Below are 15,788 nucleotides of genomic sequence, written 5' to 3'. Positions count from 1 at the left end.
CTGGCCGTTGGTTTAGGGGTGCTCCACCGAGGTTGGCAAGTGCTTAATTCCGAGTTCTTGGAGGAAGACTTCGAATTCTTCTGCGATGAACTGCCGCCCGTTGTCAGTGACAATAGTGTGGGGAATTCCGAATCTGCAAACGATGTTTTTCCATGTGAATTTTTGCACGTTTTCCGTGGTGATCTTGGCAAGTGGGCGCGCCTTGATCCACTTGGTGAAGTAGTCGATTGCCACCAGGAGGAACTTTAACTGACCCTTCGCGGGGGGGAAAGGCCCAAGGATGTCCATTCCCCACTGGGAGAAAGGCCATGCTGCCATCATGTGGTGAAGAGCCTCGGGGGGCTATCGATGCGCGTTGCCAAACTGCTGGCACTCTTTGCATTTCTGGATGTAGTTTTGGCAATCTGACTTCAAGGTGGGCCAGTAGTACCCAGCCCGGAGTACCCTGGCTGCCATCGAGCGAGCTCCAGAGTGCATTCCGCATACTCCGTGATGAATTTCCTTGACAACATAGTCTGCTTGAGATATGGTCAAACATTTGAGCAGTGGGATGGAAATTCCGCGTTTGAATAATTCATCGTCGATGATGGTGAATTTTGCTGATCGCATTCTCACCTTCCTTGCCTCATCCTTATCTGTAGGCAGGGCTCCATCTTTTAGGTAGTTCCATATGTCTGTCATCCATCCTAGCTCTTCGTTGTCGTTGACATTGACGGTTTTATCATCCAGGCTGGGTGAGTGCAAGGTTTCCTGGATAATGGTTCGGTGTTGCCCGGGCTTTTTGGTACTGGCGAGTTTTGACAGTAGGTCTGCTCTGGTGTTCTGCTCTCGCGGTACGTGTTTTATGGAGAACTCATCGAAAGACGAGATCTGTTGGGTTGCGGTATGAAAGTATCTCTGTAGGAGGGCGTCCTTTGCTTGGTACGTTCCACCAAGTTGTTCTACCATGAGTTTGGAATCGCTGTTGCAGCTTACTCTTCGAGCTCCGAGGTCCCGGGCTAATCTTAGTCCGGCGAGGAGAGCTTCGTACTCCGCCTGGTTATTAGTTGCTTTAAATCCGAACTTAAGGGATTGTTCCACGGTGATTCGGTTTGGTCCTTCCAGGATGATGCCTGCACCTCCTCCTTTGGAGTTGGAGGATCCGTCTACATGGAGGGTCCATGCTTGGGGTTCTTCTGTGGTGGCCGGCGTGAGCTCGGCTACGAAGTCGGCCAAACATTGGGCTTTTAGAGGTCCGTGGCTTTCGTACCGGATTCCGAACTCTGACAGTTCTATTGACCAGGCAATCATGCGCCCGGCAAGCTCAGGCTTCCGCAGGATTTGTTTGATGGGGTAGTCGGTTTTGACTACCACCTGGTGGCTTTGGAAGTAGGTTCGGAGTCGCCGGGCTGTGGTGACTAGTGCCAACGCCAGCTTTTCGACCATTTGGTACCTTCTTTCGGCATCTTGGAGGACCCGACTGATGAAGTAGATTGGGGTTTGAGCCTACGGCGCTGATGGCGCCTTCTGCCACTGCTAGGTAAAGAAGGAGGTCGGTGTTGTGATCCGGCCTTTGCAAGATTGGCGGGGTTGTGAGGAAATTTTTGAAGCTTTGGAACGCTGCTTCACACTGGTCGGTCCATGAGAAGCCTTTTGGTTTCTTTAATAGGGTGAAAATTGGTCCCGCCTTCTCCGCGAGTTTAGGGATAAACCGGGACAGTGAGACCAGCCGTCCGGCCAGGCGTTGCACCTCTTTTACCGATTGTGGGCTTTGCATGTGTATGATGGCCTCACACTTCTCGGGGTTGGCTTCGATTCCTCTACTGGTGATCATGAAGCCAAGAAATCTTCCTCCCCGGAAACTGAAGACGCATTTCTCCGGGTTGAGACGCATGTTGTGTTTTCTGATCTGGGCGAACACCTCGGCAAGGTCGGAGGTATGGTCCGTTGCCGAGATGGTTTTTACCACCATGTCGTCCACGTAGACCTCCATGTTTCGCCCGATTTGGTGGTGGAAGACTTTGTCCATCAGTCGCTGGTAGGTTGCCCCTGCGTTTTTGAGGCCGAAGGGCATCACCCGGTAACAGTAGTTGGCACGATCAGTGATGAAAGACGTGTGTACTTCATCCGGTGGATACATCATTATCTGGTTGTACCCGGAATAGGCGTCGAGGAAGCTGAGGAGGGCATGCCCGGATGCTCCGTCGACTAACCTATCGATGCTCGGCAAGGGGTACGAGTCCTTGGGGCATGCTCTGTTGAGGTCGGTGTAATCGACGCACATACGCCACTTTCCCGAGTTCTTCTTTACTAGGACTACGTTCGCCAGCCAGGTAGTGTACCTGACTTCCCGGATGAAACCGACGTTGAGCAGTTTCTGCGTTTCAATGATGACGGCATCCCGCCTTTCGCCTCCGACCTTCCTCTTTCTTTGGGCGACCGGCTTGGCCTCTTTGTGTATCGCTAACCTGTGACAGATGAAGTTGGCGTCTATGCCGGGCATGTCAACGCTGGACCAAGCGAAGAGATCGGCATTCCTGAGGATTTCTTCCTGGAGTTGTTGTCGTAGTTTGGGGTCTAATTGTTTGCTGATCTTTGTTGTTTGGCTGGGGAGCTTTCCAATTTGGAGATCGTCGAGCTCATCGACGGGACTGGGCCGCTCATCGTGAGCGTCGGATCTCGGATCGAGGTCGGTGGTTCCCTCGTGATCAGCACGGGTTAGAACAGTGAAGTCGCTTTTGTGTTGTCTGATTGGGAGGGCATCTTCTTGGCTGTCTACGTAGCATTGTCGCGCTTCCTGCTGGTTTGCTCTGATGGAGATGATTTTTCCGTCGTGCCCCGGGAATTTCATGGTAAGATGCGGGGTGGACACTACCGCCCCGAGTTGGTTTAAGGTTGACCTGCCGATGATGGTGTTATAGGTGGAGTCGGCCTCCACCAGTAGGTACCGAACCAGGATTTGCCGGGAGGCCGGCGGTGTTCCGAAGGTCGTCAATAGGTCCACTCGTCCTCTGGGGTGGATGGTTGCTCCTGCAAAACCGACCAAAGGTTCGGTGTGAGGTTGTACGAGAGAGTGGGGAATGTCTAACCTGAGGAATGTTGGCCAGTATAGGACATCGGCCGAGCTTCCCTGGTCGACCAGGGTCCTGCGAACTTCCCAATTGGCTAAAGTTACTGTCACGACCATGGGGTCGTCCTGATTTGGACTGATTCCGACGTAGTCGTCGTTGGTGAAAGATATGGTGGGCGAGTCTCGGCGCACAGTATGCGTGGCGGGGTGTACGCGGTTGACTTTGCGTAGGTGTTCTTTCCGGGACGAGCTGCTGGCGCCGCCCCCTGCGAAGCCGCCCGCAATTGTGCTTACTAATTGGTTTGGGGGGCTAGGCCCTGCTTCCCGGTCTTCCAGGTCCCTGACTGCCTCGCCGGGGCCGAGGGGTGAGTCGGAGGGACGATTGGGGTACCACCATTGGGTTTGAACGCAGACAGTTGTGCTCTTTAGGATTGTCAGGTTGGTGACGCGGGTTGAGTCTCCTGAAGCTGTATGTTCGTTGCTCATTTTGCTTGGGTGCTCGTCTGATACGGTTCCTGGTACGGACCGTGCGAGTAGCCGATAAGAGCTTGGTCTGATCGGCCCCACGGTGGGCGCCAAATGTTCTTACCGGAAATCTGCTGTAGAGCTGATCCGCCGGGTAAGATTGATGAGCCTCCTTCGCTGGGTGTATTGGTGCTCCGAGATGGGGGAGGTACCTGCAAAAGAGACTCCGATGCTAAAGTTAGGGTTTGTATGAGTATGAGTCTCGTATATATGTAATGCACATACCTTTGTGTGAGTTAGGGTTGTCTTGGGCCTTTGGGCTTGAGATAAGATATATCATGATATGATATAATTGAAGGGCGGATCTGGTCTGGGACGAGATCCTCTGAGTCAGGTATGATTCGCTCAAATGTCGGGCTGACGTCATGCACCGCGTGCCCGGGGTTACTTGTTTGCAACACTAATCCGGGCTAGGAGCCCGGGTGCGAAGTACGGTTAGTACATTTTTTAATTTTTAAAATAATTTACAAATATTCATGGATACTCGTAAATATTTATAAAATTCTCAGGTACCCACTAAATGGATACATGCACGAGTATGGGACGAGTACGTGACAAATTTTCATATGACAGAACGTGTACATGTATCATACTATCCACTCCACAGAACCTCATTGTTATCCCTACTATAAAGACGAATTAAATATATGATTAGTTATTATGATATACTCCCTCCATTTTTTAGTCATAGTTGTTTAAGGTTTTGCACGGGACTTAAGAAAATGATTGATATTTTAGTTTTTAAAAATATTTATTACTTACTTTCCTATTCTACCCTCTATTTTTTTTATAGTATTTCGTTGGAAACATATTGCCCTTTTAAATGCAACATTAACTTCATATAGGTGATTGGAGAAAAAATAGGTAGACATTAGAAATAAATAGACACATTATTCAGTAAACATACATTAATTATCAAAGGTAAAAATGAGAAAAAAAAATTAATAAGTCATTAATTTTAGTAAAATGACAATGAAAAAAAATTACAAATTCTGACAAAACGACTATGAGAAAAAAACGGAGGGAGTATAGTCTTTCAGACAAACCACTTTGTTTATATAAGACGAATGCATTTAATATATATCATTTATTATGTTTGATAATCTAATCATTTTTGTTTATGATATTCCTTAACCTAATGAAAATAATAAAAGTTTTTTGGGTACTTGCACCTCAAAAAGCAATAAAGACATGTTTTTCGTTAGATAAAGGATAGGTAAATCCCTCGAAGTATGCAAAGCCTAAAAAAAGTCTTTTTTGACTGATATACATAACAATTTCTTACGTTTTATATCTTAAAAATGATAAGTAGCTTTCTTAATCAGATAAGAAATGACTATTTGTTGAAATATATTTAATGCTCGTATTAATGTATCAACAAGCATTTCTCTCTACAAGGAAGGAAGAAAAAGATAATTGAAACAAACTAATGAAAGATGTTCAAGGATGTGCAACAATCATCTTCATAAAATACTATATAATGAAACCTTAAGACTCAAAAAGAAAAAGAAGAGAACCATGATTGTAAAACTTATCTTTTCTTTCTCTAAACTACTACAAACATATTGTTCTACATTATTACTTTTATATTAGTTGACATAAAAACGATATAAAAAAATATGATAACATTTCTATGAATAAATGCAAAACGGTAATATATTTACATTGATTTCTTTCTCATTATTATTCCATATTTAATTTCGTCCAGGCCACAATCTCTGTAGGCTAGTAATTAATACTTTGACGGGATCCATCAAATATCCACCTTTTTTTTAGTTCATTAAAAGTCCATATCTTTATGCAAACATTTATTGTCAAAGTTCACGTAAAAAATTGAAAACAAGAAATTGTTCAACACTAGTATTTATCAGTTCCATTGTTCAACCCTCAGCTGCATTAACCAAGATGATTAGGATTTAATCATGAGTATGAAATCAATTATTGATATATTAGCTAATTGATAACCCTAATTTATGGCCATCGAGATGGGGGCTCATTAACATCAGTATAAATAATTTGTATCACGAGGTAAAGTTATTGTTCACTTACTCGCATTTATTATTCAGAGTAACTTACTTAATCATTGAAGTGTCTTTTACAGGTGTCCACCCCTGAGCGCATATAGACGACCAATTTGGAGAGTGAAGAGAAGTGAAAACATTAATTGAGAGCAGAGAAGTATCTTCACAAGTACAACAGAGAAGTATCCTAACTAGGTGTAATGAGGATGTTACAAAAATATTATTTACAATTCAAATAATCAATTTCAAGTGAATAAGTTTTTGAACATATACTGAGGTGGTAAAAAGAATCCTCTGATAACTGTTGTGTTATCAAACAACCAAATTCTTGAAATATAGTTTGAAATTTGTTTATAATACCTATGGTATTAGTTTGCATTAGAAATATTTTCACTTTTCCGTGGCACTAGTTTGCATGGGCAAATTTTATTGCATAAAATGGTTTACTATAAATTCATTGGTGTACTACAAATTAATCATATCTATCTAGCAGTTGTGTACCTTGACAACTCTTTCTTATATATGGATTTATGATATTCTTGTACCTCTTTAATCTTTAATATATATTGTTGCTTTTTAATATATAGTTATTTTTCTGAAAAAGAAAAAAAGAAAAAGGATTTAAATTTAATGGTTTATTTTTAATCTATACTAATATATAAAAATAATACATCTTTTAGTAACTATATCTTGATCTCTATGTTTGGTAGATTATTATATCATTTTATTATTAAACAATAATTAAAATTAATTTTTAAAAATTATTTATTTTATCAAATCTAAGACTTGAACTCAAAACTTTGATCCTCAATAAGACTAATCACAACATCAACTGGACTTGTAAAGCTTAGCCAATAAGAAGGAGGGTTGAATTATGGATTTCTTAAAATTTAAGTCTATTAAATTATGATGATTAGAAGGTAGTGCTTTCGATCATTCTAAAAGACTTATTTTACTTCTGAATGATTTCTTATAAAACAGTACTCTAGAAGCTTATGCTTCTAATGTTCAAAAATAGTCTTTCTTTGATAAGTCTATCAACTTATGATATCCACAATAGATAAATATGTACAAAGATTGTAAATAATAATAAATAGTTCAAAGTAAGGGAGATAGGGTAAGAGAGATTGCAAATAGAAATTTATCCTAGTTCACTCAATCTTATACTACGTTCAGTCCTCACACACACTGAGATATTTCCACTATGATCATTAGCAACTGCTCCGATTACAAACACTAGCCACCTACTGAATTTTTCTTACACAAACCAGCCACCTGTTATTTGTATAGAACCCTGTTATCTAACTACTTTAACACATATTAAGAACCTCACCCTCATAGCCTCCTTCTATGAGTAATCTTAGCCAACTAGTTGATAACTTTTCCCACCTTTCTAACCCTCTAAATACCAAATCTAGGTAGGATAGGTAAATATATATGCAAGTTTTGAAACCTAGCAACTACTAAGATTTTAGTACACTCTCCTTGATTAGGAGCTTCCATTAAGTAAGTATTCTCACTTCTTTTTCTATTACAAGTATGTTTACAAATGTAGAAGATGATATCTCTGAAAAATAAAGTATGAAGCAAGTGTAACAGTTAAGATAGATTGTATGTTGATGGCTTTTAATAATCTTGCTTGCTTCAAATAGTTCTCTTGGTCTTCCTTTTATAGACTCGAAAATAGGTCCATTGGAGTTAACTAACCTTTTAAGTAGTGGTGACATCATTTTATACTTTTATTTTGGTATATATTGTTAGGATATCCATCAGAAGCAGTCTACTTTTGAAGCTTCTTTTTGAGTGTGCTTCTGAGTAACCTTCTAAACAGGGTCTTTAGTACCAGTCTTGTGAGAAGATCAGTTTCAACTAAGACTTGTTGCTTCTGAAGATTCCTTCTAAAGCATTCTAAGAGTGCTTCTAAGTATCCTTCTAAACAAGATTTTCAATACATCTTTTGAGAAGCTGAGTTTGAACTAAGGCTTGTTGCTTTGGAGTCTCTAAAGAGACTAAAGATTATGATCTTAAAGATATCTTCTTGAGAGAAGATGTCCAACTTGAAATTCCTCAATACATCAATCTTGTGCATTAATAAGCATGATTGACAAGGTCATAAATTCTACAAAGATGCTTGTCTTTACTTCTGAGTGTTCTTCTGAGCTAAAATACTTATGTTATTTAATACTATAAATCTAAAACACTTAAACAGAGTTCTTAGTACCTTTGTGATTAAATTCCATAATTATTATTTGGAGCTAAGAATTGGTCATTATTAAAACATATTTATGTGATATAGGAAGGCACTAGAATGGATTAGTGTTTTAGCTCACTTGATTAAGTCTTTTTAAAGATTCGGTCAAGCCAATATTAAGGTCCCAAAATAAGGTCAAAGTGTCACAAGTCCATCTCCAAAAGCAAAGGTAATGGGTCCAAGTCCACAAGTCTAGCAACAAGTCCTTTTTGGTCCAATTTTTTTTTTTATACTTTTGTTTTTGTTCTATTTTTCACGTCACTTTTGTTTGATGTTCCTTGGGTCCAAGTTCTTTTCTTTAATATTCAGCCCAATGTTGCTTAGGTTTTCACTTGTGGGTGGTGAAAATTAGGTCAAATTTTAGAAGAGAGATAGGAGGACAAGTGGCGTGATTTTAGTGGTGTTTAGGGTATCTTTGAGTGGAAAATGATTTGTACTATCTAGTACAAGTTGTTTTGCACAAAAATTTCAGCACACCACTTAGATTCTTTTAGGGTTTCTTTAGGCATACAATGTTGACTAAACCAAGTGAGAATGCAAGGAAAGTGGGCTGCAATTTACATGCATGTGCAAGGAAGCATTTTTACACATGGAAACTTCAAAGAAATTCAAGGAACATGCTAGAACTAAATAGCATGCATGAATGACTCCTAGATAGCTCCTATATGTCACGCCCACTTAGAATGATGCATCATGGTATTTTGTTCATGTGTTTCATGCAAAGTGTTTGGCACATACATGGAAATTATGTAGACAAAAATATAGGAAACATAGAATGACAAAACTTAGGTGGATTCAAAAATCAAAAAGCATGTTCATGGCATTTTCATATGATACTCAACCTAAAAATTAGAAAAGCATGGCAACCCTAACAATGGAAACCTAAAATGGCAAGGAAGGCTCACAAGGAACAAAGTGTGAACCCAAAACTATTCGGCCACAAAAGAAACAAGGAGGAGAAAATGACCGAATAGAAAAAAGACAACCAAAATGACAAGAAAGACAAGATATTACCCTTGATGAACCTTGGCTCTTGATACCACTTGATGGCTTCCTCCTTCCATGGTTGTTGTAGAGTATGAAAGGGAAGACCTTGCCCTTGATCTTAGGCTCACCAAAGGTAGACAAAGGGTGACTTAGGATGGGAAAAAGGATGATAGGCGAGTAAGGAGAGAAGGGTGGCGGAAGTGATTATGGGATGGTGTTTGGTGCTCACAAGGTTGGCTCACTCCAAAAGTGAATGGAGGCCACTCTAGGGTTCCCACTCTCCAAGGGTGGAGATAGGAGAAGGTTAGCCAAAGTTAACCTAGTGACTAAGGAGAGGATTTGAGGCACAAAAGGCTCACTCAAATTCTATATATTCCAAAGTATTTACAAGTGGTGGGGTGTTGGGTATTTATAGGAGGGGAGGCATCTAGGGTTGCATTTGGGACATGCATGGCCGAAATTCATAAGGCAAATGCACTCCAAATGACATGCCAAATGAACCCTAGATGCTACTTGGTGACCAAGTTTGGAATCTATGGGTCTAGATTGGCTACATCAAGGTGCATGATATGATCATGCAACCTTTACCCTCCACTTGGGCCTAAGCCTTTCTATCACCAAAAATAGATCCAAAACTCACCAAAAATAGGCGTCACCTCCTAATGTGATACCCTAGCCCGAATTAGAAACCTAATCTCCTAAAGCACCCCATAATACAAGGGTAAAATGGGAAATACAAAGAAATAAATCCTATGACTAAAATACCCCAAAATACAAGGGTAAAAATGGAAAATATAATAAATCCTAAATTAAAGAGGCTTAGGAGAGCACTAATACTCTATGATCATGAGGAGAGTGTCCCTTGGTGTGTGAACTCCCTCCTCCTCTTCAACTCTCCTAGCCATGGACCTAGTGATGGGGCCCACATGTGTCTTCAAGGATGGTCCTCCATCATCCCCTCCTTCTTGAGAAGCATCTGTCCTCAGATTAGATTCTTCATCCAAATCCTCAGCTCCTAAAAATGGTGTGAGATCACAAACATTAAAAGATGAGCTAGTGCCATAATCAGAAGGAAGGTCTAATTTATATGCATTGTCGTTTATTTTGTGAAGGACTTGAAATGGTCCATCTCCCCTAGGGTTGAGTTTTGACATCCTTTGAGTAGGAAATCTATCCTTCCTCAAATGAAGCCAAACCCAATCCCCAACTTCAAAAGTAAGTTTCTTTCTTCCTTTGTTGTTGTATTTGGCATATTTTTGAGTTTGTTGTTCAATTTGACTCTTGATCTTTTCATGGTATTTTTTGATGAAATCCGCCCTAGATACTCCTTCTTTGTGAAACAAGGAAGGGGTATTAGGGAGGGGTAAAAGATCAAGAGGAGTGATTGGGTTAAAGCCATAGACAACTTCAAAGGGGGAAAGATTAGTAGTCTTATGGACTACTCTATTGTATGCAAATTCTAAATGGGGGAGACAATCATCCCAAGTTTTCTTATTTCCTTTGAGGAGTACCCTCAACAAAGTGGATAGGGATCTATTTACTACTTCGGTTTGGCCATCGGTTTGAGGATGACAAGTAGTAGAATAGAGGAGCTTAGTTCCTAGTTTTTCCCATAAAACTTTCCAAAAATGACTAAGGAACTTAGCATCCCTATCGGACACAATTGTTTTGGGTAGACCATGCAAACGGACCACTTCCCTAAAGAAAAGTTTAGCTATATAGCTAGCATCATCCACTTTGTGGCATGGTATAAAATGAGCCATTTTGCTAAAACGGTCCACTACCACAAAGATGGAGTCAAATCCCCTTTGAGTCCTTGGAAGCCCAAGCACAAAGTCCATGCTAATATCTACCCAAGGGGAGCTAGCTATAGGAAGGGGGGTATAGAGTCCATGAGGCATTACTCTTGATTTAGCTTTCAAACAAGTAATGCATTTGGAGCAATGCCTTTGGACATCTATTCTCATGTGGGGCCAATAAAATTTAGCTTTCAAGAAACTTAGGGTTTTATCAACCCCAAAATGGCCCATGAGACCGCCTTCATGACTCTCTTTGACCAAAAGTTTTCTAATGGATCCTTGGGGTATGCAAAGTTTGCCCATTCTAAAAAGATACCCCTCAAGAAGATAGAATCCATCAAAAGGCTTTTGGAGACATTTGGCATAAGTGGCTTGGAAGTCTAAATCAAGCTCATACAATTCCTTTACATCATCAAAGCCAAGTATTTGTGTTCCTAAGGTGGAGAGCAAGGTGTGCCTCCTTGAAAGAGCATCGGCTACCACATTGCTCTTTCCCTTCTTATATTTGATGATGTAGGAGAATTGTTCAAGATATTCCACCCACTTTGCATGCCTTTTATTCAACTTCCCTTGCCCTCTAAGATACTTGAGTGACTCATGGTCGGTGTGAATAACAAATTCTTTAGTCACCAAGTAGTGCTCCCAAACTTGGAGAGCTCTTAGGAGGGCATAGAGTTCCTTGTCATAGGTGGGATAATTCAAGTTGGCCCCATGAAGTTTTTCACTAAAGTAAGCAATGGGGTGACCTCCTTGAAGTAACACAACACCTATGCCCAAACCGGATGCATCACATTCTAGCTCAAAGGTTTGATCAAAATTTGGTAGAGCTAGAATGGGTGCATTGGTGAGTTTCTCTTTTAGGTTTTTAAATGTTTTTTCTTGGGCTTCACCCCAAAGGAAGGGCACATCCTTCTTAACAAGCTCGTTAAGAGGGGATGCAAGTGTGGAGAAGTCTTTTACAAACCTTCTATAGAAGCTAGCTAAGCCATGAAAACTTCTAACTTCTCCAACACTTTTTGGGGTGGGCCATTCTTGGATAGCCTTTATTTTCTCGGAGTCAACTTGTACTCCCTCTTTGCCAACAATGAAGCCCAAAAATTTAACTTGTTCTTGACAAAAAGTGCACTTTTCAAGGTTGGCATAGAGGTGGTTGACTCTAAGAATTATTAGGACTTGCCTTAGATGTCCAAGATGTTCATCTAAGGTCTTACTATACACAAGGATGTCATCAAAATAGACAACCACAAATTTTCCTATGCAATCCCTAAGAATATGATTCATTAGGCGCATGAAAGTACTAGGGGCATTAGTGAGACCAAAAGGCATCACTAACCACTCATATAAACCAAACTTGGTCTTAAAAGCAGTTTTCCATTCATCACCTTCTTTGATTCGAATTTGGTGATAACCACTTTTAAGGTCAATTTTGGAAAAGATGATGGCCCCATGTAATTCATCTAACATATCATCTAGCCTAGGGATTGGGTGCCTATATTTTATTGTTATGTTATTGATGGCTCTACAATCAGTGCACATCCTCCATTTGCCATCTTTCTTAGGCACCAAGAGAACGGGGACGGCACAAGGGCTAAGGCTCTTTTGAACCCAACCCTTCTTCAACAAGTCATCAACTTGAGCTTCTATCTCTTTAGTTTCTTGTGGGTTAGTCCTATAGGCGGGCCTATTAGGAAGACTAGAACCCGGTATGAGGTCTATTTGATGTTCTATTCCTCTTAACGGTGGAAGTCCACTTGGAACTTCTTGAGGAAATAGATCATCAAACTCCTTTAAAAGTTTTTGAACCTCATGAGGTAGAGACTCAAGCTCATGACTAGTGGCAGCAAGTGTCTCTTTGAAATAGAGAAGGTACAAAGGTTGTTCAATCAAAAGTGTGTTTTTGATATCATTTTTAAGGGATAAAACACTTTTATGAACAACTTCTTTAGAGGGGACACTTGCCTCTAAACTTGGTACCTCCTCTTCCCCTTCTTTATTTTTAAGGGAAAGGTCTTTTTTTTCTTTCTTTGGTTTTCTACTTTTTTTTTCTTCTCCCTCTCTTTTGTCCTTCATTTTGAGTTGGTCCTCATACACTTGGGAGGGTGATAGAGGACACAACACAATCCTTTTACCTAAGTGATGAAAACTTATTTTGTTGGTTAGGCCATCATGAATAGTTTTTTGGTCAAATTGCCAAGGCCTTCCAAGTAAAATATGACTAACATCCAATGGCACTATATCACATAAAACTTCATCTTGGTATTTGCCAATGGAGATAGGTATATTTACTTGTTGATTAACTACAATACCTCCCTCTTCATTGATCCATTGTAATTTGTAAGGTTTTGGGTGAGGTATAGTAGTCAAGGCTAGCTTATCCACTAATCTAGTGCTACAACAATTGCAACTAGATCCACTATCCACAATGAGAGAACAAGTGTTTTCTAAAACTTTGCACCTTGTATGAAACAAGTTCTCTCTTTGGGATTGGTCTAGGTTACTAGATTGGTTTCCAAGAAGCCTTCTAACCATTAACAAGTCTCCTTCACAAGGGTAAATTTCTTCCTCGGACTCTAAGTTTTCTTCTTCATCACTTGAAGAAGAAGAAGAAGTTTCATCAAGGCTACTATAGTGGTCTTGGCCCTTTAAAATCATGATTTTCTTTGTTGGGCATTGAGAGGCAATGTGCCCTCGACCAAGGCACTTAAAGCACTTGATGTCACTTGTCTTAGTGTCTTTGGAAGATGCCTTTTGAGAGGTTTCTTTTTCTTTTTCTTTAGGAAAAGGATTGGAAGAGGGGCCCTCCTTCTTAAAACTCTTGGAATAAGATGGAGTGGAGTCTTTTCTAAAAGTTTTTCTTTTAAGTTGGTGCTCCACTCTAGAACAAAGTTGAACAAGCTCATTCAAATCTCTATATGGTAAGAGCTCAACTTTGTCCCTTATTTCAAGGTTAAGACCACTTTGGAATCTTGAGATGGTGGTCCTCTCTTCTTCCCTTATCCCAGCCTTCATCATGAGTAACTCCATAGATTGCCTATATTCTTCCACACTAGATGACCCTTGTTTCAATCTTTGTAGCTTATCCATAAGCTCACGGTCATAGTATGGAGGAATATGCCTCCTTCTCAAGGCACTACGGAGCTCATTCCAATATTGAATTGGAGGCTCATGGTTTATTCTTCTCTCTTTTTCTAAGGAGGTCCACCAATACATGGCATGCCCTTGGAAGCTAAGGGTTGCCAAAGAAACCTTTCTCTCTTCACTCACTCCATGGCAAGAAAATAGTTGTTCTACTTTCATTTCCCAATCCAAATAAGTTTCCACATTGTCTTTGCCATGGAATGGGGGAAGAGGGATGTGGGGTTCCCTATTGGAAGACTCCCTATGTCTATGATGCCTTGGGGGTCTTTGATAGTAACCATCATTGTGATGGCTACTAATGAAGGTATCACTTAGAGGTTGGGTGTGATGCCCTTCCTCCTCATGAACACTTGCATACATATGCCCCTTTCCTCTTGAGGGTTGAGGAGAAGTGACTCTTGGTTTTGAACCACTAGCCTCTCCTCCCACAACTAGTCTTTCAAGCAATCTTTTTATTTCTTCATTATTTCTTTCAAAATCTTTTTCTTTTCTTCTCAATTCTTCCTCTCTTTTTATATTTTCCTCTTCTTTTTTTCTTAGGTACTCTTTCAATTCCCTAAGTTCATCCCTAACACTAGACCTAGTACTACGAGAATTATGACCATGGACACTAGAATGATCACTCATCTTTGATCCAAAAAAGGTTTTCACAAAAAAGGGTTTTCAAGGTGAAAGATAGGTAGGAAAAGGCCTAAGTGTACAAAGTGAACTTTCAAGGGGAGGTGGACTACAAAGAATCACTTAATAACCAAGCCCTATCAAGTAAAAATCACTAAGCCTTTTCTACTTTTCTTACAAAACAATTTGGCACAACAATAAAGTGTGTGTGTGCACGTTACCCCTAGTAGGCAAATAGCAAGCCTTCTAAACGGATTTGAAGACAAAGATAAAAGCCTAAACAATTATACTACCAAAAGCTATAAAGCATGCAAAAGAAAAGCACTTAAAACATATTCTAGTCGAGGTCCTAGGTGAAGGTTTTCAAATCACCTTCAACTACACGAACTAAAACCAAAGTGAAGAGGTTTAGAAATGGCCAAATTACAAACCAAAAGAATGAAACTAAGGCCCAAAAACACAAGAGGCCGAAAAGAAAAGAAATCAAGCAAAGTTATGAAAAATAAAAGTCTAGGTCTTCAAACTCCTCCACTTGGGTTCCTTCACAAAGAGCAAACTTGTTAGTCCTCTCCAAGTGTTTAGACACTTCGGTTCACTCCTCCACTCAAATCCACCAAAGGTGTGAAAGTTTGCTAGAGTGGTTCTTCACCTACAAACAAAATGAAACCAACCCAAGAGCAAGAGTCCAAGAAAATAAAACTGAAAAAGCACAATTAGGAAGGCTAAACTCAGAGGGAATTGATGAAGACAAAACAAAAGAGGCCAAAGAAAAGACAAACTAAAATTAAGACTCAATCACAAAAAGGAAGCACACAAAAGAGTAGTCCTAGAAAGGCACTAGAATGGATTAGTGTTTTAGCTCACTTGATTAAGTCTTTTTAAAGATTCGGTCAAGCCAATATTAAGGTCCCAAAATAAGGTCAAAGTGTCACAAGTCCATCTCCAAAAGCAAAGGTAATGGGTCCAAGTCCACAAGTCTAGCAACAAGTCCTTTTTGGTCCAATTTTTTTTTGATACTTTTTTTTTTGTTCTATTTTTCACGTCACTTTTGTTTGATGTTCCTTGGGTCCAAGTTCTTTTCTTTAATATTCAGCCCAATGTTGCTTAGGTTTTGCACTTGTGGGTGGTGAAAATTAGGTCAAATTTTAGAAGAGAGATAGGAGGACAAGTGGCGTGATTTTAGTGGTGTTTAGGGTATCTTTGAGTGGAAAATGATTTGTACTATCTAGTACAAGTTGTTTTGCACAAAAATTTCAGCACACCACTTAGATTCTTTTAGGGTTTCTTTAGGCATACAATGTTGACTAAACCAAGTGAGAATGCAAGGAAAGTGGGCTGCAATTTACATGCATGTGCAAGGAAGCATTTTTACACATGGAAACTTCAAAGAAATTCAAGGA

General features: G+C 40.2%; 1 protein-coding gene across 1 annotated transcript; it reads right to left on the bottom strand.

Moving 5' to 3' along the window:
- Positions 1 to 342: 342 nt before the first annotated feature.
- Positions 343 to 1,290, bottom strand: LOC145950380 (uncharacterized). The gene has a single exon (XM_083061469.1). The coding sequence runs from the start codon at positions 1,288 to 1,290 to the stop codon at positions 343 to 345; it is 948 nt and encodes a 315-aa protein (XP_082917595.1).
- Positions 1,291 to 15,788: the final 14,498 nt, after the last annotated feature.

This window comes from Cajanus cajan, chromosome 8 (genome assembly GCF_000230855.2).
Source record: "Cajanus cajan strain Asha chromosome 8, NIPB_CcT2T_4, whole genome shotgun sequence".
Classification (NCBI taxonomy): domain Eukaryota; kingdom Viridiplantae; phylum Streptophyta; class Magnoliopsida; order Fabales; family Fabaceae; genus Cajanus; species Cajanus cajan.
Note: the sequence above shows the minus strand (reverse complement) of the source record. Positions and strands in the feature narration are given on the sequence as shown.